This window comes from Sorex araneus, chromosome 1, assembly GCF_027595985.1.
Source record: "Sorex araneus isolate mSorAra2 chromosome 1, mSorAra2.pri, whole genome shotgun sequence".
In the NCBI taxonomy this organism is placed as follows: domain Eukaryota; kingdom Metazoa; phylum Chordata; class Mammalia; order Eulipotyphla; family Soricidae; genus Sorex; species Sorex araneus.
In genome coordinates this window covers 173,699,519-173,726,152 of record NC_073302.1, presented here as the reverse complement: position 1 = coordinate 173,726,152, position 26,634 = coordinate 173,699,519, and the positions used below count along the sequence as shown (strand labels likewise).

At 48.4% G+C, this 26,634-nt stretch overlaps 1 protein-coding gene across 1 annotated transcript in view; it reads right to left on the bottom strand.

Annotated features, from left to right (window-relative positions):
* Positions 1–3,243: 3,243 nt before the first annotated feature.
* Positions 3,244–26,634, bottom strand: part of REEP5 (receptor accessory protein 5) — a 28,918-nt gene continuing 5,527 nt past the window's right edge. Inside the window, exons 3-5 of the mRNA XM_055123986.1 lie at positions 12,186–12,324; positions 7,138–7,306; positions 3,244–5,300 (exon numbers count right to left, since the gene is read on the bottom strand). Of these exons, the coding sequence (XP_054979961.1) occupies positions 5,251–5,300; positions 7,138–7,306; positions 12,186–12,324 (358 nt within the window). The 3' untranslated portion in view covers positions 3,244–5,250. The remainder of the gene's footprint in view (positions 5,301–7,137; positions 7,307–12,185; positions 12,325–26,634) is intronic.

Here is a 26,634-nt window from a genome sequence, read left to right as displayed (position 1 = left end):
AACTATCATCGACTATTCGGAGTCCTTGGAGAATGCTGTCTGGATTCTGATAGGGACTGCACTGCATCCACATAGCAATTTCCATAGGGGGGAGGGAGGGCATTTTGACAAGTGCTTACTCTGTCACCAATGCAGTGAATGTTGATTTTAGGTCCTCATTGACCAGGCTCAAGAGTTTTTACCAAAAAACGGGATTTGCCTGGGTTTCTGTCCCTATCTTCAACTGGAGCTTAGTTCCTTGGTTTCCCCATTGTTCTTCAAGTTTTCTGGGTGTGAATGGTAGAGGTGTAAAATCCCAGTACCTCTGAGCAAATCTGTAGTTGTTTATACCAGAGAGCAACTGAAACTGCATCTGCTGTTCAGGTTATTTTCTTTACCCTGCAGTGTTGACCATGCCCAGAAAATTGTCAACTAGTACAATTTTCTAGTTGTAGAAAATTACTGAGTAATTTTCTCAGTAATTAACTGAGATTTAAAGCTGTACACTGCCACATCACATTTGCCCCCAATATAACGTGTATGTCTTTTTGCAGACGCAGTGCAAACATTACTTGGGTTTTGGGTTTAGTAAATAGACAAGCTGGTGCCAATGCCTTGCCTTGGGGCAGGATTGATGGTGCAGGACAGAAAGACCAGGGCCCCCGGAATGCAGAAGTGCAGTTGTGTGGGGTTTCTGGGAGGGAAGGGGGCCCTTTTTGGAATTCTTCGAATTTTTCCTCATAATTTCTTAGCTTCCCCATTTTTCTGTCCTGGCTTATATGCAAATTTCCCTTATATGCTTTATATTCAAATCCTCCTATTGAATATTTCCTGTTGAACAGGTCATCAAATATGTATTCATTATTGTTTCATCACATTGATCAAACCAAGGCTTGGCTAGCTCCTGTTCGCCCATGTCTGCCTGAGTTGTAGGTTCTCCAGTTTTCTCCCAGACCCTAAAGTTAGGTTTAGCTGCAGGAAAAGGAGAGGAATTATTATTCTGTTGATGTAATTTCTTGTTTCCCAGAGAATATGGCTTGTTTTTTGTTTCCAGGTTCCCCTTTTCAGTACTTCACTTTTGAGGCCACACGCATCTCTGCTTAGGTCTCACTCCTAGCTGTGTGGTCAGGGGTCAGTTTTGACATAGTGTAGGGCCCAGGATCAAACCAGATTGGCTGTGTGTGAGACAGGTACTTACCCTCTGCAGCCTCTCAGAATGCCGACCCCTGTCATGGGAAGATTCCCTTTAAGACAAGGGTTTCAGGAGAGGCTTAGGGAAACACATATGATACTGACTCCTCAGCCCCCTTACACTGATGAGATTTTTAGAGTCTCCCTAAAGGTACTTGCAAGTTCTAAGCACAGAGGTGCATTCTGTGGGTTTTCATTGGTGGATGCATAGGTGAGACTTTTTCATGGTAATTTCCAAGTTGAGATGTGTTTTCCCCCCTTGGACCATCTGTTTTCCTGGGAAGAATCTCTTACTCTGCAGGGGAGGTCTGGGGCTAAACAGGAGGAGGCAGGATGAGGAGGAGACATGCCTTAGCATGTTTGTTTTCCTCAAAACTCAATCCTGTTTTTAAAAATTTTTTTGTTTTGGGGCCACACCAGCAATGCTCAAGGGCTACTCCTGGGCAGGGCTCGGGACCATTTGGGATGCTGGGACAACTCAGGTTGACTGTGAGCAAGGCAAACACCCTATCCACTGCACTATCACTCCGACCCCATCAGTCCTGTTTTTAATACCACTTCCCTCTCTTAATCACAAATCCCACTCCAAGCTCCACAACTCTTCAGGTCATGTTTCATTGAATGATAGGGTAGTTGTGCACTAACCCATCTTACATTAATATTCCCCTCTCAACATTTGTTAGTCTTTGCTGAACTAACAAATTCAGTTTAGTAACAAGTTCAGTTTAGTAATTTTTTGAGGTTATGAAAGCAATACACAGGCACTGTCACTGTCATCCTGTTGCTCATCGATTTGCTCAAGCGGGCACCAATAATGTCTCCATTGTGAGACTTTTTGTTACTGTTTTTGGCATATCAAATACGCCACAGGTAGCTTGCCAGGCTCTGCCATGCAGGCGAGATACTCTTGGTAGCTTGCCGAGCTCTCCAAGAGGGATGGAGGAATAGAACCCAGGTCAACTGTGTGCAAGGCGGCCCTACCCGCTGTGCTGTATCTGACATTAATTGCTAACATTTACTGAGCAATTATGCTACAGAAACAAATTATGTATATCACACTTAATTCTTACACTAACTCTCCAATGAGCCTCCAATGTGGCACCACTGGGAAAAACGAGTAAAGAGACAATGCTAAAATCTCAGGTCTAGGACAAGTGGAGACGTTACTGGAGCCCGCTTGAGCAAATCGATGATCAACAAGATGACAGTGATACTAACTCTCCAATATATTGTGTTATCATTATCCTCACTAAACAGATAGAAAACTGAAGCAGAGATGTTTATTAACTTGTCTGAAATTCATAATCAAGTAAGAGCAGAAATTTCACAATAAGCCTTTTCTCTGAGGAAATTAATTATAAGCCCTCTGGTGTGAAAGCAATACACATTCAGCAGAAATCATATTTTTAATTTATATCTTCTCCTGGGCTGGTGATTACAGATGTCAATCGTGTGCTGCTGGGCAGGGCAGCAGGGCCAGCTCCCTGCCAATCGCTGGACATGAAGCGAAAACTGTCTACTGGCTGTTCTCAAGCCTCCATGCAAGCTCCCTGTCACCAGGCTTCATGCTTCAGACATTCTGCAGGCCCAGTGTGCTGAACGGAAGGGAGAAGGCATGTGACCACTGCCCTAATATTCAGTATTCCTAAGTATGTATCAGACAACACTTGGGATCTGTGCTAGAGAATCTTGTTCTGAGCCATTTAAGGTAGAGAAGGCTACAGAATGACAGACACATTGAACACATCTTTAGTGAGCTTTACTGAGAAGTAACCCTATCAGAGCTTGTGGAAGATCTGTATTTGTATGTTGATATGGTTCCACAGGGGCTTTGCAGAGGGACCATAGGCAGTGCTGGGGACCAAACAAGTCAGGTGCGTGCGTGACAAGCTCTGGGCTGCCCCTTTTCCTTAGAGACCATCATCAGAACAGTGACCACTGAGGGAAGTTACAGGCAGCTGAGAATGGGGTTGGCAGCAATGTTTACATTTCAGATTTACCTGAAATTTTGCTTAAATGGTTCTGGGTTATTTTAATTTTTTTAACTCCACAAAATAAAACAAGACTTAATGGTGCAATGAGTAACAGAATTTTATTTACATCCGGTAGCCACACCACATCTTCAAGTTAAGTGGGATCAGCAATAACTTATTTTAAAGGCTATGCTCATTTTTTCAGGCTGTTGTAGATGACACCCCAGGCTTGTAATAATGATCTAAAATCCTTATGTGGGGGGGAGGGGGGAATTACTGTAGGACTCTAATTTTACTTACTCAAAATTCTACTCATATACAAATAAATGCTTATATTCTGCTCAATTACTCTTAAGTACTCTATCCATGGTCATGTATTATTAGAGAAGTCTAAACTGAGACTCACTCATAACTTGTCATTAATACGATCTGTATGAACACTGGACTGCCAAAGCCAGTGTTTCTTCTAGAATGTGCCGAGGAGCTGCCTTTGAAGACACAGTCTCACTGCATCAGTCTGTCAGTAACACAGGAGCCACTGGAGGTTCCAGGCCGCTCCCTCCTGCTGGACAGCGTCTGCACACGAGCCTTACATATCCTGGATTCCAACACACCAATCACGGACACTACTAACAACTGCCTAGTTTGCAGGGCAGGGGATGTCATGCTTTAAGAGATACTTTTTCAGACTTTGAGGCCACATATGACTGCTCGGGGATCACTGAAGCTGAAGCGTGTGCCAGCTGTGTGCCAGGCAGCCCTGCCCACCACACGAACCCCATGGCTCTCCAGTGCCTGCCCACTTGTTTTTTGTTTTTAGTCAAGGCTTTTCTCCAACTAATTTCCTCCTCTTTGTTTTCTGAAAGTCCTCCCCACCTCAGATAAGTACACTAAAATGCCTTAGGGTCACTGTTTTTCCCAACAAAGAATTAATGCCCTGATCCATATTATCTGGGTTATTTTTGAAAGCATTAATATTTTTACATCATGAAGCATCAGTATGATATTGTTATTTAAAGGAGGGTGATCTGAATATGCCTTGGAGTTTATAGGTTGGGCATTTAGTTTTGTTATGTTCTTATTTTATTCTATTTGGTCTAATTCAGAGGGACTTCAGCAATAGTAAAATTTTACCTGACAAGTTGTCAAGGCCTCTATAAGCTATTTCGCTTGTCAACCTGGAAATACTGATTTTAAACATTTTTGGTCTGTAGTTAAATCCATTTTACCAAAAGGAGCATAAAGTGATGCATGTAAATAGTCTACAGATAATTCTGACAGGTAAACTACAAAGGCCTGAGTATGATCTAGAAACCAGGGAAGGAAGGTGACGGCTGCTGGGCCTAACCATTCAGAGGAGACAGTCACAGTCCTTCCCAGGCCCACTCTGCAGCCTCTGTCCTTGCTGGCATGAAGTCCTTGGCAGAAATGTGCAAATCTCTGAGGTTCTTTTACGGCTTTGAAGGTGAAACCGGGGTGGTTTCCATTTTAGCATCTTAAGGAACAATCTAGGAAAGCAGCTTTACCACAGGTCCCAAGACAGCAGCTGGAGCTCGATTGGCTACTTTGTCACACACTCCCCCAGGAATCGCTGAAGTGGCAGCTTTGCACAGCTGGGCTGGTTGGAAACTGCCAGGCCCGCAACACCCAACCTCATCCGCCCACTCCAGCTGCAGACATTCCCTATTATGCCCAGAGGGCATCTTCCCACATGTATGTGCACACAAAGACATCAGAAATATTTCACACAAAAACTGTACAGCACACGAAGCAGAACCCTACAGAGTACCCCAAAATACACACAGAGAAAATGCATGCAGAGAGAACAGGAGAAGCACAAAGCCAGGAGAGAGACTTGAGTTTCATTCAGGCGTAACACCCCCTACCTGGAGAGACATATTCTCTAACTTTGGACACCGCCCTTGCATTATGTTTAGATTAAAATGTTCCTTGTGGATAGACAGACATACCACACACTCCTCTTTCTAACAGATCAGATGTTTCAAGGCAACATTACTGCATGGTGCCCCCAGCCCAGTGGAATACAAGCTCTCCTGGGAGGGCGGGTGGGGGAGGGGGTGGCTAAGGGCGCAGGCTCTGCGCCAGATCAGGTGCTCTTCTTCTCGTCACCCAGTAGATTCACGGCCGCTTTCTTGGCTGTTGGGAAGAGAGAAAAGGAATGAAAGCTTCTTCCCAGAAACAACCTGAGCTCACATGATCACGGAAACAGGCGGCATGTGGTCAGGGTCTCGGGCACTGGACAGGGGCCTGGTCCAGCGCAGACCGTGCAGCTCGAGGCAGCCCCCGGCATCTGCCCTCCGCTAGGGCTCCCACGTCCCTCTGGGAACAGCCCAGCTGCCTGTCTCCTGTGGGGACGAGACTCAGGACAGTGCTCTCGACCCCCTCAGCGGGATGGCTCCTGTCATCCCATCCCCTCTCTGCAAAGGGTTTGCTGCAAATACTGAGTCGGTGGAAGATGCCGCACATCCCTTCAGTCTCACATCTGAGGGAGACTCATGCATGTGGGTGCTGGAGGCCAGGAGGAGCTGGCTGGATGCAGCAAAGCTGCCTAGGAGATTTCACAGCTGCAGCAGCCTCCTGCACCCGCCAGCCTCATCACACAGCTGGGAACATTGACAGGCACAGTCTCCTAATAGCTCTCGAGAGAATTTACTTCTGGACACTGTGAAGTGTCAGCATATAAAAATTCCTCGTCTTCTTCAATCTCACTCCCCAGATTAGAAATATACTGTACCAAAATGAAACTGGACTTTAGAGTACCAGTCTATGAAATGTGGGTGAACTGGACAGAAACTTCACCAGCAGAGGTTGATTTGGCTAAGGCTAGGAACAAATGGGGTGGAGGGGTCTTGGCACAGGAATGGCTCAAGAGCATGATGGCTTGTGACCAAAACCCAAAGACAGAACGCTAAGGAGAAGAAAGCGGCAACCCGACAGCAGGGCAGAGGTCGCACTCAGAGAAACTGCGCTCACAGCCCTGTGCCTGCAGACGGGACTAGGATACTCAGCAGCAGCTCCGAGGGGCCTCGCTACGGGGCCCTGGCTGCTGAGAATGCTCTAGAGCTACATGCTGGGGTCAGGTCTCCACCCACCCTATTACCAACTACTATAGACTATAGGGCCTGAGGAGAGTACGAGACTTGACCCCAGAACCCCAGATGGTCTCAGGTGCCTCCAAGAGTAACTCAGAGCCAAGAATAAGCCCTGAACACCACCAGGTATGACCCTAAAAAACAAAATCTTTGGGCCAGAGTGATGGGACAGTGGGTAGGGCACTTGTCATGCACATGGCCAACTGGGGTTTGATCCCCGGCACCCCGGATGGTCACCTGAGCACATTAGGAGTGACTCCTGAGAGCAAAGCCAGAACTGAGCCCTAGAATTGCGGGCTGTGCCCCCAAACCAACACAAAACAGAAACCCGAGTTTTAAGTCCGTTGAGCACTTTTACACCATTTGTAAAATCCATTTGGTACCCGGGCTAAGCCCCTGGACCTCACTGCCTCTTCCAGACCTCAGCCATGTCCTCTAGCACCGCGTTTGAAGAGCTAGAAACAGGCTCAGGAGTCGAGGACGCTATTCTTCATGGCCCCCTGAGCCCAGCCATCTGATCAGGCCCCTCACATTGCTCCTGCTTTAGGGACTGGGATTCTCAGGAACCGCAGCTACACACAAGCCTTCCCTGCTCCTCTGCTCTCTATGACCCTATGTGCTGAAGACACACAACTCACTCCAGTATCCTGTCCATCCCAGAACAAACACCCCACTATGCACCGCCAACACGGGGGTCCTAATAGGCACCTCGAAATGACACCCAGACTGAGCTACGGATTCCTTATTCCTCCACCCCTTGAAGCTGCAGTAGCTCCCGAGAGAGCCAGTGCTGGTCGCTGCTTCTGTTCAGACAAAGGCCTCCATGGCTCTCATCTTCCTTCAGGGCTGCACTGACCTACCCCGAGCCCCACCTCACTGACCTTCTTTAGTGATGGTGTCTGCTGTCTCCTTGGCTTTGTCCTTCAAGTCCTTCACCACATTGTCGACCTGGGACTCGTGCTTCAGGAAGATGGGCCGGATGACACGCTTGTACAGGAGCTCAGCGCCATTGGACGGGCTGGGGGCCATGCACCACAGCAGGAAGCCACACTGCGGAAGGGCAGGGGGATGTTACGGAAAGAACCCCCTCAAACAGGTGGTTGAGCAAATGAACCACAGACCAGTACATGGGAAGATAACGAAGGCAGAGACACCGGAATGCTGTGAATTCTGACCACGGTGTGGAAGAGGCGAGGGCTTGCTCAGCTGTGGCAGGCTCCAGCGTTGCAAAAAAAAAAAACCCAAAAAAACGTCCAACACAAGAACTGACCAAACAGTGAACTAATCCAAACAACGCTCTTGTTACTTCCAATGATCAACACAGCTCAGCACCTCGAGTTGCCCAGGAAGCTCTGAAAGACTACGAACAAAAATGAAAGGGAATGCAGGGAGGGACACGTCCATGGCCCAGAGGGTTTAATAAACGCACATGTTTCTTCTGGTGAAAGATTCGGACTAGACTGTTCTACCCTGCCCTGGTCTCAGCCTGGGAGCTGGCGCTGCTGGCAGAGCCGGGACCTCGGTGAGTGCCCTGTGCCAGCAGAGGAGGAAAGCCACGGTCTCTCCCGGGACCCCAAATCTGTACTTTCTACAATATCCGAGACTTCTTATGCCATAAATTTATCTTTGTTATTCCTAATCAAGGAATATATTCAAAGAATCAAAAGCATAAAGCAGCTTCCCAACACTCTCAGTTCCCCCTAAAACAGACTTTTAAATGTTCTCCAAAGAGGCAAAGCTGGTGAGGGGCTGGCACTTTGAACAGTGCCCTGTTTCTGCCCGAACCATGTACATCTGCGCTTCCATTACATCTCAACAGATTCTTCTCCAGCTGAGCTCAAGTATGAACTCTAGAAGGTAATTCATGAATCATGATTTACCAGAGGGGCTGCAGAGACATGACAGTGAACGCAGTCAACCCACACTCAATGCTGGCATCCCACAGGCCCTAGGCTCACCAGGAGAGGTTCCTGAGCGCAGAGCCAGGAGTGAGACCCGAGCACTGCCAGGCCTGGCCCAAAGCCAAGACAGAATTTATTAGAGACACAGACACAAGAGCACAGGGACACACTTATTCAAAGGACAGGTTAGTAGACAAGATTTTTAAAAATAAACAGGGAGCCAGAGCGATAGTCCAGTGGGGAGGGTGCTTGTTTGCACTTGCCCGGCACCCCATATGGTCTGCTGAACACCGCCAGCAGTGATCCCTGAGTGGGGAGCCTGGAGTCAACCCTGAGCACTGCTGCATATAATGGTAATGATGATAATGGCGGAGCATGTGACCCAGGACCCGCCTGCAAGCCCACCTGCATAGGGCCATGAGTCCCCATCACCAGGGGCCACTGTGCTGTGGGGTCCTGGAAGCCCCAGACAATGCCCAGTGTCCATTCCCAGGTGGGCCTGGTGAGGTGGTGCCCCTCAGGCTGGCAAGGCAGGCTATACACTGCCAAGGACAGATCTGGGGCTGCTCGCGTTGACACACCCCAAGCTTGTCCCCTCACACAAATGACTTCTCATCCCCCCGGTGGCCCGGGGGTCCCTATTACTGGTGGTGTGGACTGTCACACAGCCCACACAGCGGGACCGAATCCCTGAGCACTGCATGGGAGGCCCCTGAAGAGAGAAAAACAGTGGGGGATGAAAGCAATTTCTAATGAAACCTGTCAGGGTGGTATGCAGAAATCCAAAGTAAATGTTACCGAAATAAACTCAAGTGGAGTCAGTAGCGGTGACATCTACCATGCTCCCGAAAGGCTGAGCAAGTCTGGCCTGATCCCCGGTGAGCCATACTTCTCCATAGGTCCGTCTGCACCTGCTCCCAGCTCTGTCCTCCCATGCCCATGACATGCTACCAGCAAGCCACGAGGCAGCTCAGCTGCTGTGCATGTGCTCTGACTCCTCGGGCCTGGGTTCGATTCCACCAGCACCTCATGGTCCCTCCAGCTGTAACCCAGGAAGAAAGAGCCTTGGTTTTCTGAGCCACACATCTGCATGAAACCAGAGCAGACAGGAAGTGACGGCACCTCTCACTGAGCTGGGTTTCCCTTTCCTGCACTGGGCCAGGCTCTCTCTTTGCCTGGTCCTGTGGAATACCATTGCTTTTCAATATCCAACTTTTTTCCAGTGTTTGCATATCCAGGACACACTCGTCATGCCAATAAGCTCTGCATTGCTGTGCACAGCACAAGGGGTTCTCATGAGAACCATGGGCTACAAGCGATGTTTTTAGCATCCCATACCAGTTAGTGGCTAAATATATTAGTTACTTATGCAGAGGTATGTTTTTTCCCTGCTACTTAGGACAGTGACTGCTGGTTGGTTTTACTTGGGAAAGCCGGATTTCATGAACACATTCTTCCTGTAAAAGCAGATGCCCGCTCTACCTGCAGGCATCAAGATGAAGTCAATGTGCCCCCATTTCAGGACCAGTGGAGTTTCAGTCTGTGTGACTAGATGAGTCACATGACCGCTCGAGAAGATCCTCTTCTGCAGGATCTTCACCAAGCCATGACTCAGCACCTGAAGGAAGTGTGCCTGGCTGGGAGGGGTGGAGGGAGGGGCTCCCCCTCAAGGGCTCAGGGAGGGGCCAAGGGCTCCCCTGGGAACATGCAGCTCTTAGGACAGCCAGAAAATCATTGGGTATTTTTCTTGTTGGGGTGGGGGGGTTGATTTTGGGAGGAGCCAGGGCTTATTCCTAGCTCTGCACTTAGGAATCACTCCTGACAGCTTTGGGGAAACCATATATGGTGCCAGGGATTGAACCTGGATCCCAGAATCCAGAAAATTGATGTTTATCTTTGCTGAGCAGATTATGACAAGGCTGCTGGACAGGACTGGAGTCCACGGCCTCCACCTCCACCTCAGCCCTGTGCCCTCCGTGGCAGGCTGCCCTTCACACAGGTAATTCAGTTCTTCCCAGGCAGCTCTAGGTATTGTCCTGGGACAGTAAAGTAATTACTGCTCTCTACCTACATCCTTAGCATTTTTCGGCCCTCAAGTGAGATAATTTTTTTGTAATAAAAATAAAGTTAATCACTATTCAACCCTCACGGTGATCCTGTCACCAGCTCTTCCAGCTCCTCCTGGCTCTGTCTGTGTAACTACCAGGCAGCCTGCAATCTGTGGAGCTCCAAGAGCTGCATGGCCGTACTGCAAAACTGCAAAAGCCACGATGGTTGCTGTGCCCCAGAGAACAACCAGCTGGGCACACACACCAGCTCTGTGCATGTCAAATGACAACAGATTATTATTTTGTCACAATTGATTTTCCTTAAGAAGAGATTTCAGAGATAGGAATATGTTTAACATACACAATTTAGAATTATGCAAAAATGAGTATTAGTATCAGAAAAATTATACTCCAGCCCTGACCTCCTGGTGCACAGCAATCAGTTAAGCAGAAACTACTTGAGGAAGCCTTGGCAGTGAGCCACACTTCAGCTCAGCCCGCACCAATGGTAACTGCTTATATGCACCAGCGGAAATAATAAAGAACCAGGAAAGGGAGACTTTGCTCTCACTGCCTCCTGGCAAGAAGAGGAATGTTCAACCGTCTCAAGATGCTAGAGGAAAACACATGAAATCTAGATCTGAACAGAAACGACAGTTTCTTCAGCTGTGCTCTGAAAGTAAGTCTAGGGCATAACCTGATGGAGGTGAGGCTGGAGAAGGATGTCCACTGTCACATACCAGCAAGAGTGACCAAGTGCCCAGTGAGTGTCGAGGGGCTGGGGCAGCACGATGGTGAAGTACATGCCTTCAGCACCAGACCCTTCACTGGACCCCTGGCCTGACTGCACAGTCTGAGTAAAGGGGAGCTGGGACCACACACCCAGGTCTTCTCTGCCAGAGCAGAGTCCTAAGACCCTGAGCACTGCCTAAAATTACTGGATATTACGAGATACCAGAGAACTGCATTGACTGAAAAAGAAAAGAACTACATAAAGTGTATGCGCTCTTGCTCTCTCATCCTCTCTCTCATCCTCTCTCTCTCTCTCTCTCTCTCTCTCTCTCTCTCTCTCTCTCTCTCTCTCTCTCTCTCTCTCACACACACACACACACACACACACACACACCCCACAGAGTCTTTTTTGGAAGAAAAACTTCCTAATTTCACATGTTGAATTGGAGAAGCGGGTGCAAGACGGCTCTGCAGCCTGGTGCTCAGGCCGGGCCTCTCCAAGCACCTGCCCCCGCAGGCTGGCCAGACACTGATACCCACCCAGCTCTAAGTGGGTCCAGGCCCCTGCAGGCTGAGAGCAGGGTTCCCAGCACCAGCCATTTCCTCTCCATCTACAACACCCCAACATACACACAGACGGAAACAACACAGACGGGATTCCGTTTCAGTATCTAGAGGCTCTAGATACTGAAACATCCTCGTGCTCCTTTCCTAGAGGGAACAGCTCGAGTGGAGGCTCAGCACTGCCCAGGGGCTCCCGGGGCACTCCCAATGCTCCCCCAGGGGGTGCTGCTGTATGGGCCCCGCAGTGCTAAGTGCCAACACGACCCTTGGCAGCAGGAAGTCCAGGTACATCTTCCTGCTTCAAATCAACATGAAAAATTAGTAATTCTTTCTTCCAAACATGAGGCTAGCTCACCATTCAATTGACTGCCTGCCAAAATTCAGTGTTTCCACACAGAATCTGGGCAATGCTGCAGTAATCCAGAACCTAGGCAAACCGGGCCAAGTGACAGTCCCAGACACACTATTTTCATTCTTTGTTCTTATCAAACACACCAAAAACAGACAACTGTTTGGGCTATTTCCAAGACAGTGCTCAGGGGAGGCATGTCAGATGGCATGTCGCCGCCTGATCCCAGCCAGCAGGCAGCTGTCTATCCTTGAGGGGCAGGTGTGAGACATTCTCCGTGGGAGAGCAAGACCATGCAGAGACAGAGCGGCTGAGCGATGGCCCCACCTGCATACCTTCAGCATGTAGTAGAAGGGGAACCAGGACAGGAAGAGATCCGAGAAGAACTCAGCAAGACTGAACACGCCGTACACCACCCAGTAGGTCAGCCACTGAGTGTCGTCGTCCTTGTTGGGGCTCTCGATGGCTTTGATCCTGAAAGGCAGCACAGAACAGCGGTTCAACAGGAGCTCCGTGAGGCCTTCCCACAGAGGGAGGCTCCAGCAAAGCCGGCCGCAAGCTGTCACGCGTGTGAGCACAGCCCCACACTGCCACAGCCCACCCAACATGAGACGCGGGGCTCACCCTTGCCCCAAGGTGCCCAATCAGGAACCCTCTACAAAGCAGCCTGCTACTGAGGCACACTGAATCACGAGGGACACATGGGTGACACAGCACTTTCCATTAAGAATCTTCTTGTGCCCAGTGTAAGCTCTGCATAGAGTGCCAGGTGCTGTGTAGCCAGTAGGTGAGAAAGACACAGGGCCCAGCCCAGTGCCAGCATGCGCCCCGCCCCCTCATCTGCCAATGATCAACAATATTCCTCTGAAAATAAATGGAAACAAAGTTAAGAACCTCCACCTCTAAAACAAAGACTTTTTTTCTAGTCCTGGGACTTTCTTCATTGTAAGCCAGAATTCCAATTTTTAAAAATTTATAATTTTATTTTATAAAGTTGTTCATAGTATGTTTATATTTAATATTTGAACACCAATCCCACCATCATTACACCTTTCCACCACTATATTTCCATCCCGAACCCCAAACCCTGCCCCCAAAGCAGAACTAAGATAAGAATTCCAATTTTTTAATACTGTCCCTACATATGACTGGATTCCTGTAAGCAAGCTGGAGTAAACAATAAACTAGACAAAAATCTAAATCTTGTTTAGCCTTTGACACGATTTAACTATTGAAATCAGTTTCTCAAAGACAGGTCACTAAATTGTGCTGAGCTATTTACTAAGAAAGTCACTAAATTAATCAGAAGCAACAGTAAATGTGGGTGTGCATGCAAATATAAATGTATGAAAATAAATGAAAGGGGAGTTTTGTCTGAAAAAGAAGACAGTTAACGACATTAAGGAGTCTTTCTTAGTAAATGATGATGAAGCAATGCACTATGCACCTCAAGACTGGGAAATATTTTTCCACTTTAAACACATTCTTGTGCTTGTGGGAATATCTTGTTCAATCCTTGTGGAAAACAGGAGAGTCCTTAGTAAACTTAGAATTGCGCTGCCAAGAGACCCAGCAATTCCACTTTCGGGTATCTACTCCCAAGACAAAAAAAATACATCCGAAAGGACATATGAACAACAATACTCACTGCTGACTCAGTACAATAGCTAAGACATGGGATCAACCTAGGAGCCCAATGACAGATCAGTGGATCTTGAAGATGTGGCATGTATACATAGGGGACACTACACAGCTGCAAGGAAGGATGAAATCATGCAATTGGCTGTAACCTGTCTGGAACTGGGAGATGCCATGTTGAGTAAAGCCCGCCCACCCGAGGTAGGACAAACACAGGATGATCTCACTATCTGTGTTACACAGAATGACTGAGGAAGTATAACATAGTAAAGGTGTGGGTGCCCAGATCACCCTTGACCCCAGCATACAGGGAGAAGGAGGACAGAGGAGGAAAGAAATCAAGAGAGAAAGAAGAGAAAGGGAAGTAATGCAGGGGAAGTAAAGGGGTCACACACTGGCTGTGGCTCTCACACAGACCGACTGTGACTCTCACACATACCAGTTGTGGCTCTCACACAGATGGTGACTCACACACACTGGTCGTGGTCTCTCTCTCTCTCTCTCTCACACACACACACACACACACACATGCACACTTCACTGTGGCACAGAATCTGGGCAGCATGCCACTGGGCCCAGTCAGCAGGTCGGGTGGTGCCGAGGGCGAGCCTGGTGCATGCCTGTCACACAGCACTAGCCTGACAAGCTCACAACAGCAACAGACTGTTTCAATAGCTGGGGGGAGGGTGGGGAAGGGGAGCTGGCAGTGTCTGGGAGACCCTTGGGGCCAGGGAGCAAAGTCAGGACTCCTGCACTCAAAGGTCAGGCCCCAGTCTCCTGCTCTAGCTCCCCTGCCCCACAAGTATATTTTTAATTGAGAAATAACTGAACAAGATGACACTGATCTCGTGTGTTACATGAGGTTTACATGGTTTGTGAACACTGCAAGTTGATCATCAAAATGGTTCTGGCCACATCATCCACCAAGTTAGCTGAAGGGTTTGTCCCTGACACCCGCCCACATGACTTCAGCCTTGGAGACCATTCTGTTTCCATATCTGAAAATTTTGCTTTAAGATTCCTTATGTAAGTGTAAGTTCCATATGTCACTTGTCTATTTTGTCTGATTTATGCCACTTAGCCTCATTCCCTTAAGTTATCAAAACTTTAAGGGTCTTTTTTTGGTTTTAGTTTTTAGGATTAAATCGTGCTATCTGACCCTGTGCAACTGATGTAAGAAGACACCTTAGAGACCAATGTCAAGGATGCTCCTGCCAAGGCTATACTTTCCTCCCAGAGACTCCTGGTCTCAAGTCTGACATTCAGGTTTTGTAGCCATTTGGGGTCCATTTAATATGGTGCAGACAGCAGCAATTTGTTCGCCCGTGCTGTTTTAAATACAATTTTGTGTATCTATACAATAAAAAGATTACTGAATCTTTGGTTTGGAGCCACAGCAGCTGTGCTTCAGGACCACTCCTGGCAGTGCCTGGGGACCAATGTGGTCCAGACACTGAACTAGGGACTGTGCCTGCAAGACAGATACCTTAACTGTTGTATTCCCCCCAGCCTGGAGATCGAGAACTCTGTGTTTTAAAAAAACAGAACAGACTCACTAATAAATCTCGGAAGAAAGTAACAAGCTGCAGTGATGCCTCCAGACCCTGAGCCAGGCTGAGTCTCATCCAGGGCAGCCCGGAGGGGTGCAAGTGAGCCCATCACCTGCCCAAACAGCCCTGGGAGCCAAAAACCTCCAGCACCCAACTGCCGTCATGCTCACAGCTGATCCCCACAGGCTCAGACAGACGAGCCTCATCCAGAATGAATCTTCTGAAAAAAAAAGGTATGCAGCTTTTGTGACTGAAACCTCCAGGCTCTCACAGAGTAGGGGATAGGCAATCTTCCCCCAACTCCCTGTGCTTCCAGGTCCTTGGCATCATGCCCAAGAACTGCGTCTGGCAGCATTTAAGTTCATTAACCTGCCATGATACAGAGACTCACAAACAAATCTCAGAAAAGAACAAGCTGCCTTGTTCTCTTTGGGATGCCTCTGGATCCCAAAGTCACCGTCCAATGTAAAATTTAACTCCAGCTTATCACCCTACTTAAAATTTTAGAATCCTGGAGCAACATCTCTAGATGTAGACATATTTTACACCACTAACGTACCAGGAGTAGCACACCACATTGGAGGGGGTGTTAAGTAGAAGGCAACCAATCTCAATCAAGTATATATACGTGTGTGTGTGTGTGTGTGTGTGTGTGTGTGTGTGCTGAGCACGCAAGGTTCAACCTGTAACAACATGTAGTAATCTCTTATATAAGGGCTCAATGGCTCCAGGATGAGGTACAACAATCTTCACACACTTAACCCTAAGGAAATTTTTTCTATTATTTTTAGTGGATTATTCATAATAGGCAATACCAAATAAATTATTTAGGACCTGCTTTCGGGGCAGACGTGGTTGGTGGTGGGAAAATTCAAAATAATGGTGGTGGGAAGGTATAATTTTGGTGGGATTGGTGTTAGAATATTGAATGTAATCAATTATTGTGAACAACTGCATAAAATATAATTTAAAAAAGTTAAAAAAAAGAACAAGGGGCCAGAATGATAGTACAGTGGGTAGCACATTTGCCTTGCACATGGCCACCCTGTGTTCGATCCCCAGCATTCCACATGGTGCCCCAAGCACCACCAGGAGTAATTCCTGAGTGCAGAGCCAGGAGTAACCCCTAAGCAATGCTGGGTGTGACCCAAAAAGCCCCCCCCCCAAAAAAAATAACAGGAACAAAAATTGTGTCCAGAAATTTTAAATTAAATAAAGTTAAAACGGGGTGTTGGAGTTGTAGAAGCTTACTTTTTTAAGGTTTTGATAAGGACATGTAACAATCTTTATACAATGAAGGGAAAAGATTTCTCCAGAAAGAAATGAGCAGAACAGTTTCCTGACTCAGTCCTGGGGGACTCGGTCTCTCTGTAGGGGCCTTGTTAACAACAAGCAGTTAAGTGAACATCAGACATATTCATTAAAGTTTACTCCTGAGAGAACAGCTGACGGTTTCCTAACACACACTTCTCTTTTGTTATAGGTGCACTCTGCTATTTTAAAGCACTGAAAAGCAGTCAAAATACACACACACAGGGGCCGGAGCGATAGCACAGCGGGTAGGGCGTTTGCCTTGCACGCGGCCGACCCGGGTTCGATCCCCGGCATCCCATATGGTCCCCCAAGCATCGCCAGGAGTAATTCCTGAGTGCAAAGCCAGGAGTAACCCCTGAGCATCGCTGGGTGTGACCCAAAAAGCAAAAAAAAAAAAAATACACACACATACACACACACACACACACACACACACACACACACACACACAAGAAAGGCACCCAAGGAGAAGGAAAAGGCATTCAGCCCATCACATGAAACTGACTCATTCTTATTTCCATGTAAGCAAAACAAACTGTGAAAAAGCCATGAGGTTTGCTGAGCTGTGGAATGTCAACCTTTGCCTCCGTTTCTCTCCCACTTTCCTCTGGCTTTGCATCATCCCACCATCCTAAGCCTGGCCCTGTGCCCCGAGGGACCTGGGGAGGGCTGTGTAAGGAGCACCCAACCTTCCACATTATCTCTGCAGCCCAAACACCCACTTTTCCAAGCTCTTCATCAGATGTCCACTCTCAGAAGTAGAAACACTTTTCTATATATGAATCACATGTTTGTTCTGAACTGTCTTTTTTTGTGTGGGGGATGCATTCACAGCAACAGTGCTTGGGGCTACTCCTGGTGGCACAGAAGACCATGCTCAAGGGGTTCAAACCTGGGGCTCCTAAAAGCGAAGTTCCTACCCTGACACACCTTCCTTCCCCCTGAACTCTTGTCTTTTTAGGAAAAATCCATGCTTATTATCTGCGACACGTTATAACATTCGTAAGATTAAACAATACAGGGCCAGATATAGTATAGCCAGTAGGTGCTAGCCTGCCATGTGGCCAGTCCAGGTTCAATCCCTGGCATTCCACATGGTCCCCTGGGAGTAATTCCTGAGTGCAGAGCAAGATAACCCCTGAGCACTGCTGAGTGTGGCTCAAAAATAACAACAACAACAACAACAACAAAACCCAGACAGACAAAAACGAGTAGGACTAGAAAGAGTACAAAGGTGCTTGCCTTGCCCACAGTCAACTTGGGTCCAATCCCCAGCACCACGTATGGCCCCCAGAGCACTGTCAGGATGCTCCCTGAGAGCAGAGCCAGAGTAAGCTCTGAGCACTCCCAAAGTAGCACACACTCGCGCACGTACACACACACATACACACACACACACACACACACAACTAGCAAATAGTGGGGCTGGAGTAATACAGCGGGTAGGGCATTTTTGCCTTGCACTCGGCCAATGCGGGTTTGATTCTCAGCATCCCATACGGTCCCCTGAGCACCACCAGGGGTAATTCCTGAGTGCAGAGCCAGGAGTGACCCCTGTGCATCGCTGGGTGTGACCCAAAAAAAAAAAAAAAAAAACCCTAGCGAATAAGAAAAGTAGATCTGAAAGGAAACAGGTTTTCTAAGACTCTGAGCTGGAATCCTTTTCCTCTCTCACTGTGCTATCAACGAGACTGATGTGTAACAGAGACCAGAAAGCCAAGGGCCATCGAGACACTGCAGGGCACTATGTTCAATCCCTGGCATTACATGGACCTCTGACCCCTAGCACAAAGCCTGGAATGCCCCAGGAGACTACTGGGGGTCTATGTGGGGGGGGGTTGGGGGGGGCAAACCAAACCAACAAACCTTATTTATGCAAGGATTTAAATAACTTGCAATTATCCTCTCCATACCCTATACTGCTGATTACTACACAGAAGTTGAGTACATGAGTCATAAGTGACAACCCAATGCAATTCCAACTAGCCAAGTAACATAAAATCAAATTCTGTTTTCAAAGTAGCGGAATCTGGTTTTCGTACCAAAATCAGATTTACCTAACAGTAGAATTTTGCTTTGCAGTCATACTCAGCAGCATGCAGGGACTACTCCTGGTTGTGCTCAGAAGCGACTCCGGCAGCTCTCGGGGACCATGTGTGGTGTCTGGCATTTGAACTGCTCACCACCGCTTCAGCCCCATGCAAGGCAAGAGCCTTTCCTCCTGTCTCTCTAGCCCCTAGAACTTTAACTGGATTTCCTGAGGCTGGACACAGGCAGCAGGGCTCAGGGCTCCCTCCTGGTTCTGCACACAGGGCTCCCTCCTGCCAGGGCTAAGGTGGAGATCAAACCTGGCTCAGCTGTGTGTGCTGTACTATCACTCTGGCCCTAGAATTTTAACAGATACACTGTCTTAACAAACTGACAGTGCACCAAAAAGGCATTTAATAAGATACCCAGTTATTATAAAAAGCTTTGAGGAGGAAAGAACCAGCTTCTGATCTATTTCCTTTGTTATTTCTGATGTGTTTAATAGCAAATATCCTAGAGTAGACTCTTAAAGATACAAACATTATTTTATTCCTATGCCAATAAAAAACAGATTTTTCTTCTTGATGGAAAAATGAAGGTAACAAGTGTTAAGTTTGCAAAATAAAATAATTATTTTACAATGTAGAACAAGGCAAGGCAGAAGAGCAAGAGAAATAAAAGACAATAAGTAAAATGATTTAGAGTTTGCTTATTTATATCACACCCCTTCTTGCCCACTTCTTTAAATAAAAAACACAAGAGACAGCTAGTTGCAAATATGCTTTTCAAATTGGAGAATTCTTCTCAGAGAACCAGACATGAATTTTCACTCTAGAAAATAGTGCCTGCTCCGTGATTCTTTAAAATACAGAAGGTGGGGACCTTTCCTCTGCCAAAGGTCATTTGGATATTTGTGATGTCATTCGTGGGCTGACAGGCTGCAGACAGCTGATGAGAGCTGCATCATGACACAGGCATAGACCACAGGACTGTGGGCCTGACAGTTGTCACCCCAGCCTATAAAGTGAAATGCACACAGAATGATAAGCTAAAGTGCCTGTAAACCATCTCTACATTAGATATACAGCAGATGGGGTGCGTGTATTCTGGCATCCCAGGTGGCCCCTGAACCTGCCAGGAGTAGCAATATGGGTGCGGGCCAAGAAATAAAAAGCAATCTCTAGTGAATATGAGAGGAGGACAGAGGGAAAGGAAAAAGGGAAGGAGGGAAGGGAGCAAGGGAGAAAAGGAGGAAAGAAGGAAGGAAGGAAGGAAGGAAGGAAGGAAGGAAGGAAGGAAGGAAGGAAGGAAGGAAGGAAGGAAGGAAGGAAGGAAGGGAGGGAGGGAGGGAGGGAAAGGGAAGGGAAGGAGGAAGGGAGGGAAAGGGAAGGGAAGGAAGAAAGAAAGAAAAAGAGGAGAGAAAGAGAGAAAGGAAAGAAAGAAAGAAAGAAAGAAAGAAAGAAAGAAAGAAAGAAAGAAAGAAAGAAAGAAAGAAAGAAAGAAAGAAAGAAAGAGGGACGGAGGGAGGGAGGGAGAAAAAAGGGAGGGAGGGAAAGGAAGGGAAGGGAAGGAGAGAAAGAAAAAGAGAAAAAGAGAAAATTAGAAAGAAGGAAGAAAAGAAGGAAGGAAGGAAGGAAGGAAGGAAGGAAGGAAGGAAGGAAGGAAGGAAGGGAGGGAGGGAGGGAGAGAGGGAGGGAGGGAGGAAGAGAGGGAGGGAGGGGGAAGGGAGGGGGGGAAGGGAGGGAGGGAGAGAGGGAGGGGGAAAGAAAGAAGGAAAGAAAGAAAGAAAGAAAGAAAGAAAGAAAGAAAGAAAGAAAGAAAGAAAGAAAGAAAGAAAGAAAGAAAGAAAGAAAGAAAGAGGAAAAAAAGAAGAGAAAGAAAGGAAGGAAGGAAGGAAGGAAGGAAGGAAGGAAGGGAGAAAGGGAGGGAGGGAGGGATGGATGGATCAGTGAGTCACAAGTAAAGACTCTGGCGCTTGATTTCCAGAACCTATTTCCAACGCCCACTGGGCGTGCTTGAGCCACCATGGAAGATTCCACTGAGTCAGACAGGAACCAGGGGCGCTGGCAGGGCATAGGCCGAAGCACAGCACAAGTCCACGCCTGGCTGCTGTAACCAGCAACTTCAGTTGGTGGTCACAGTTTCCTATCTTTGGTTGTTTTTTTTTTTTTAAATAAATTTATTTATTGAATCACCGTGAGAGCAGTTACAAAGCTTTTGGGTTTAAGTCTCAGTCATACAATGATGAAACATCATGCCTTCACCAGTGCACATTCTCCACCACTAAAACCCCCAGTATACCCCCCATCCCACACCCTCCCCCTACCTGTGTGGCAGATGATTTCCACATTACTCTCTCTCTACCTTGATTACATTCAATATTTCAACACCAGACCCCCCATTATTATTTGGGATTTTCACCCAAGAAAGACCTCAGACCTGCCAAAAAGGCAACATTAGACAACTTGCTTTCTATTGCTGATTATGAAGAGTATATGATGTTGCAGCCATGCAGTTTTGGAATTCTGAAATTTCAATAATTAAATCTGGAGGGATTTCTGCCAAAAGCTGCTGGGTTCCGAGATGCCTTCGTGTATCTCTAGGATCATGGCCAATAAACAGCTTAATCAGTAGCCAAAGGGGCCATTTGTGGGCTGTGACTTGTGGTCTCACTGGGGCAGGGGAGGACAAGGACCGGCTCCACCCCCACCCCCCATTCCATGAGGTCATGGGATGTGACCTGTCTCGTCACTGCTGGCCCATACCTGACTGTCCAATGGCCTCTGGGGTTTCCCTATCTTTGAAAGGCAGAGGTAACCCAGAGGCTTCATCTCTCAGAACAGGAAGATGCATTAACAGAAGACTGTTTTGTTCCCCCCATTTTTCTGAGTACCATGATTGACAGTTCTGTGGGGGTTCCTGCAGACGTGGCCCTCACTCCACCACTCTCCACTGAAGTCCCACTCCCAGCAGCTCAGCTCTCTCCAGCCCCGGGCCTGGGCCCTTGGGTGAGACAATCAAGGTGAATGTCTGAAGCTGAGACAGCGGAGGCGAGGTGCCGTGACACTGGAGTCAGTAACTAGAGCTCTGGCGAGGCACACGCAGAGCTTAACTTCAGCTCCAGGGCCCAAACAACCCTGCAGTGGGCAACCCGAACTGGCGAACTGGCGTTCCTCAGACAAAGGAGGACCAAGAGCAGTTAAGAGCAGTGTCGAGTTTCTTGAACATGTGAGCAGCTGGCCTACCTACCCTACCCGACGCTGCAGGCTATATATAGTGGCCGCCATGGGACTGAGGGAGCTGAACATAAGCTCCACCTCCAGGAATCAGAAGAATGAGCAAATGGCAGAACAAAGTCTGGATAGATTTCTACACACCTCGACTTAAGTGTCTGATGCTATAAAAAGTCTGTTTTTGCTTGGGGACACATTTGGTGGTGCTCCAGGGACTGTATGTGGTAGCAGGGATCAATCTGGGGCTGGCCACATGCAAAGCAAGTGACTTAACCCCTGTATGATCTCGCCAGCCCTCATTACCAATATTGTTGTTGTTTTGGGGCCACACCGGCTGTGTTCAGGGGTTATTCCTGGCTCTGCCCTCAGGAATATATATACTCCTAGCAGTGCTCAGGGAACCATATGGGATGCCACGAAGAGAACCCTGGTCACGGTGAGTGCCTGACCAGACTCCTCATTACCATATTTTTCAGTTTTTAAGCTTCTACCATATTAATTCATAGTACCTCTAAATCAGTTAACTGGCAATGTTATTGGTAGCCATAAATACCTTAACATTATATATACTTGTCCTAAATACTGTATGAGTTTTTAAGTTGAATACTGAACCCTCACAGTCCTGGAAAGGGGGACTTAGGACAAAGGCAGCTGGGAAGGACAAAGGGACCAAATTTCTGGGTCTCCATAGAAAGCAGCTTACTCGAGTCGTGGGTAGTGCTTCGCAGCTGCTTCACAGCCTAGAAACTCATTAGAAAGACTTACCTAATTTACTTCGCAAAATTTTTCTCCTTGAGATAGACAAGGGGCAGGGGACATAAACAAAGTGCTGGTCATTACCATCTACAAAAGCCTTCACAGGAGGACCAGGGAGAGAGTACAGCAGATTAAGGCCTTGCATGTAACTCACCTGGGTTCGATTCCTGGCACCACATATGGTCTCCTGACCCTGCCAATAGTGATCCTTGGACAGAGTCAGGAGTAAGTCAGGTGTGGCCCCAAAACAAACAAAATATCCAAACCAAAAAAAAAAATTTCACAAGCTGTTATATGAATACTTTATTATTTTTCCTTTTCTCTACAATTCCTTCATCTTAAAAGAGTACTAATGCTAATACAACGGAACTAAGTGAACCAAAGAAACGATGAGCAAGTACTTAAATGTTTAGGATTTCAGTGTTGCTTAAATTTACAAATTGCCAATTATATTTCTGATTCAGGTGTGCCCTGCCTGGAAGGTGACATTTGCTTGTGCTAACCGCTACTCAGATAAGAAGCCTAAGCATGCTGGTAACAAGAACACACAGTTGCAGAGATAAAAAAAAAAAAAAAGATACTTGTAGTTCTCAAGTATTCTCTCTCACTCTCTCTCTCACATACACTCACACTCACATACACACACACACACACACACACACACACACACACACAAATCCATACCCTCCAGTGCCACGAGCTTCATGAGACTTTGCTTCTGTGAAACAAGAACAGGCAGAATCATCAACAAGAATCATCAGTCACAACTCGTCAACTTCTTGACACTCCCCTCGAGCTCTGAACGTCTAACCTGAGCCCTCGGGAAATAGGGCACTGGCCTTACAAGCAGCTCACCCTGGCTCAATCCCAGGCACTGGGGCCAAAGCGACACTGAGTGTGACACTGGTGTGCCTGCAGGGGGGTGCGGGCACCACGTGGGCCCTCAGACTGAGCTTCTGGCCCTGCGGCCAAGAATCACTGGGAAGGGGCCCTGCCCCTGAGCACCTTGGGCAACACCCCCCTCGGATGAAAATGAACCAAGGCTCTGACTGCGAATCTTAGTGAAGTAACGTCAACCCTTAGAAAATCACTTGCTCTCACCTTTGACCACCCTTAGCTACCAAAACGACAGCGCTCCTGGCCAGCCCTATCATAGCTGGTGGCTGCTGTGCTTCCCCTACTTCCCTCCTGACCTCCCTAGTTTTGTTTTTGTTTGTTTGGGGGCCATACCTGGTGGTACTTACTCCTGACTCTGTGCTCAGGGATCACTCCTGGGGTAGCTTGGGAACTATATGGGGTGGTGGGGACTGAAACTGGGTAGGCCGTGTGCAGGCAAATGCCCTCCCTACAGTGCTCACTCTCTCTCTAGCTCCTAACCACTGTGCATTTTGTTATCTAACTTCTTAGGGATCATCCCCAAACACTTCCCCCTACCACTGACTTCCTCCTGATATGAAACCCAAAGCAAAGCTGCATCCCCTTCAGGAACCCACGCAGAGGGCCCTCTTCAAGGGCCAAGCACAGTGTCTGCAAGCCAGTACTTACCCTGCTATGCTTCAAAGCTACATGGCAGGTAAGGGAAGAACCATGAGTGAAATACTCTAACTCAAGTCACAAGGTCCTCCAAAGGCCTCTCTCTGTGCAGGGCCTGCGACCCGGATGGTAATACCCTATCTACCACAGGGAAGCTGGCAGGGCCTAACTGATAAACTGAAAGTGATCCCTGGGGCTCGAGAGATTGCTCAGCGGACAGGACAGGCGCCTCACATGAAGCAGCCCTGGATTCAACCTGGTAGCTGCGGAGCACCGGGCGGGGGGGGGGGGGCAGCCCCCAGCACTGTCAGGTGTTGCCCCCTCCCCCAAAAACAAAGAGTTGACAACCACAATTCAACTTTCATCCAACACAGAATCACACCTGTGAGCCGCTGGGAGTGCCACGGGGAAGCAGCCTGACAGAGAACATGGGCGAGGGGCTCAGGGACCCCAACACTGCCAGGGTCGCCAGGCGGCCCCAACACCACAGGCTGACTGGACACATACAGCCACAGGTGCCCTGGGCCCTCTGCGTGCCTGGGAATCCACCCCCACCCCCCCTCCCGCCACCCCAGAAAACAAGGCCTCGTGCTCCAGAGCCCGGTTCCATCCACTTTTCACCACCATGAGGCGCTGACCGAGGTGCTTCTGCTTTCGTTTCCAAGCTTGTAAAAGGGGAATGATACCAGCAGTGCCATGAAGGCCACGGTGAGTATTCCACAGCAACAGCCCTCAGAAACTCTCGCAGCAGTAGCGTGGGGCTGGAGGCCGCGAGGACTCAGGCAAGAAGACAGCACTGCAGACCCCGGAACTGCGCTCTAGCGGAGCTCATGCCGAAACATCCCTGTGTGTTCCAACAGTTCTGGATATCCAAGTCCTAGGGTGTCCAACTCTACCCTGCTCTGCCGCTGAGACCTGATGAAAAACTTCACACGCTCCGAGTGCCTGAGAGGGCAAAGCTTCCAGAAAACTAAGAAGGCTGCAGAGCCAGCTCGGTGAACTGAGGTGTGTGCTTTGCATGCAGGTCTGAGTTCAAGCCCCAGCACTATGTGAAACGGTAAGGATTTTCAACAGTGACCCCACACACACCCCCCACCTTGAGCACCAAGGCAGGAGTAGCTCCTGAGCACTACCAAAAGTTTAAAATTTAAAAAAGCAGTTATATATAAACACACACGTATGTGTACATATACATACATAATAAGAGGAGCTAAACATGTTTTCATAGAATTTAAGTTACCACATTTGGGTCAGAAAGATAGTGCAGGGACTAAGACACCTGCCTTGCTGCAGCCAACCCCTGTTCAGATATCCAGCCCACATCCCCAAGCCCCGCCAAGAGTGGCCTCTGAGCACAGAGTTGAAAGCCTAGAGCACTGCTATGTGGTCCCAAAACAAAACAAAGCAAAAACAGTTGCTAAGTAGTTTTTTAAAAAAAGGAAACTGTCTTCTTTCTTCCCTGCAAAGCAAAATAAAGTTACTGCCTTCCCCAACCCCCACCCTCAGCAATGACTCCATGTAAACAGAGTCGGAGGGCCAGGAACAAAAGCCCCCTTGGAGCCTCCCCTCTGCAGCAGAAGCCAGCCACGCCTCTGTGGCCACTAAGCCACTCCAAGCAGGACTGCAGTGAAACCCTTACACGAAGGGTCACACAGACAGATCCGTGGGTTCAGGGCACAGGAGGTGAGACACTCTGGAACACAGTTCCCTGCTCTGAAGTCAGACTCTGGTGATGCTGCATACTTTGTGAATACACTGACCACGTAGCTGCACGCATTACATGTGAAACATATTCCTGGAAAAACATGTGAGGCGGTAGGTCCACATTCCAGCCAGTGTCTGTCTCTCTTACAGGATTGGGGGAAGCGGGACATAGCAGTCAACAGCCTGACCGCAGGAGTCACACTCCGGCTGAGCTCAGGGAAATGAATCCACAAAACAAAGCAGCAGAAAGGGGCGCGGGGAGGGCCAGGAGCAGTACGGCATGCAGGGTGCTTGCCTTGCACACTGCATCTGGGCTCCATCTCTGGCACTCTGTAGGGTCTCCCAAGCCCCACCAGGGGTGATTCCTGAGTGCACAGCCAGGAGCAAGCCCTGAGCATCGCAGGATGTGGCCTCAAACAACAAAAGAAAAAAGCTGAAAAGAGGAAGAGCAGAAAGGGTTGCCTCTGCCTGTCTTATCCCTGGGCACTCACGCGCCAGGACATGCCTGCAGCCTCACCCACGCGGCTCCCAGGAAGCCGGCAGCCTTTCCCAGTGCTCCTCACACCCCACAGCCTCTGGGCCCAGTGCAGGCACTCAGGACACTGGTGGGCCTCTCTCCGAGACAGCGACCCAACCACGGAAAACTTTAGCAGTGCAGAAGCCCAGTGTTGGGGAGAAAGGCAGGATGCGGCCATCTCCAGGCAGGCTGCCAACTGCATCCAGAGAGCATAGCAGCCAGAGGCCTCGGTGTGCCAAGCCACCCCATGCCACCCCTACTAAAGCCCACAGCAACTGGAAAACACACCAAGTCCAAATACCCCATCTCCAAGAAAAATGCAGGGATGGAGCAACAGGACGAGAGGTAAGGCAGTAGCCTCGCACACCAGCACCCATCTGGTCCTCCGAGCCCTGCCAGGAGCAACTTCTGAGCGCTGCAGAGCCACAAGTAAGCCCTAGCACTGCTGGGTGTGGTTAAAAACCCCAGAAAAACAAATTAAAAATCCACTGTTATAGCAGCCCTGCCAGGC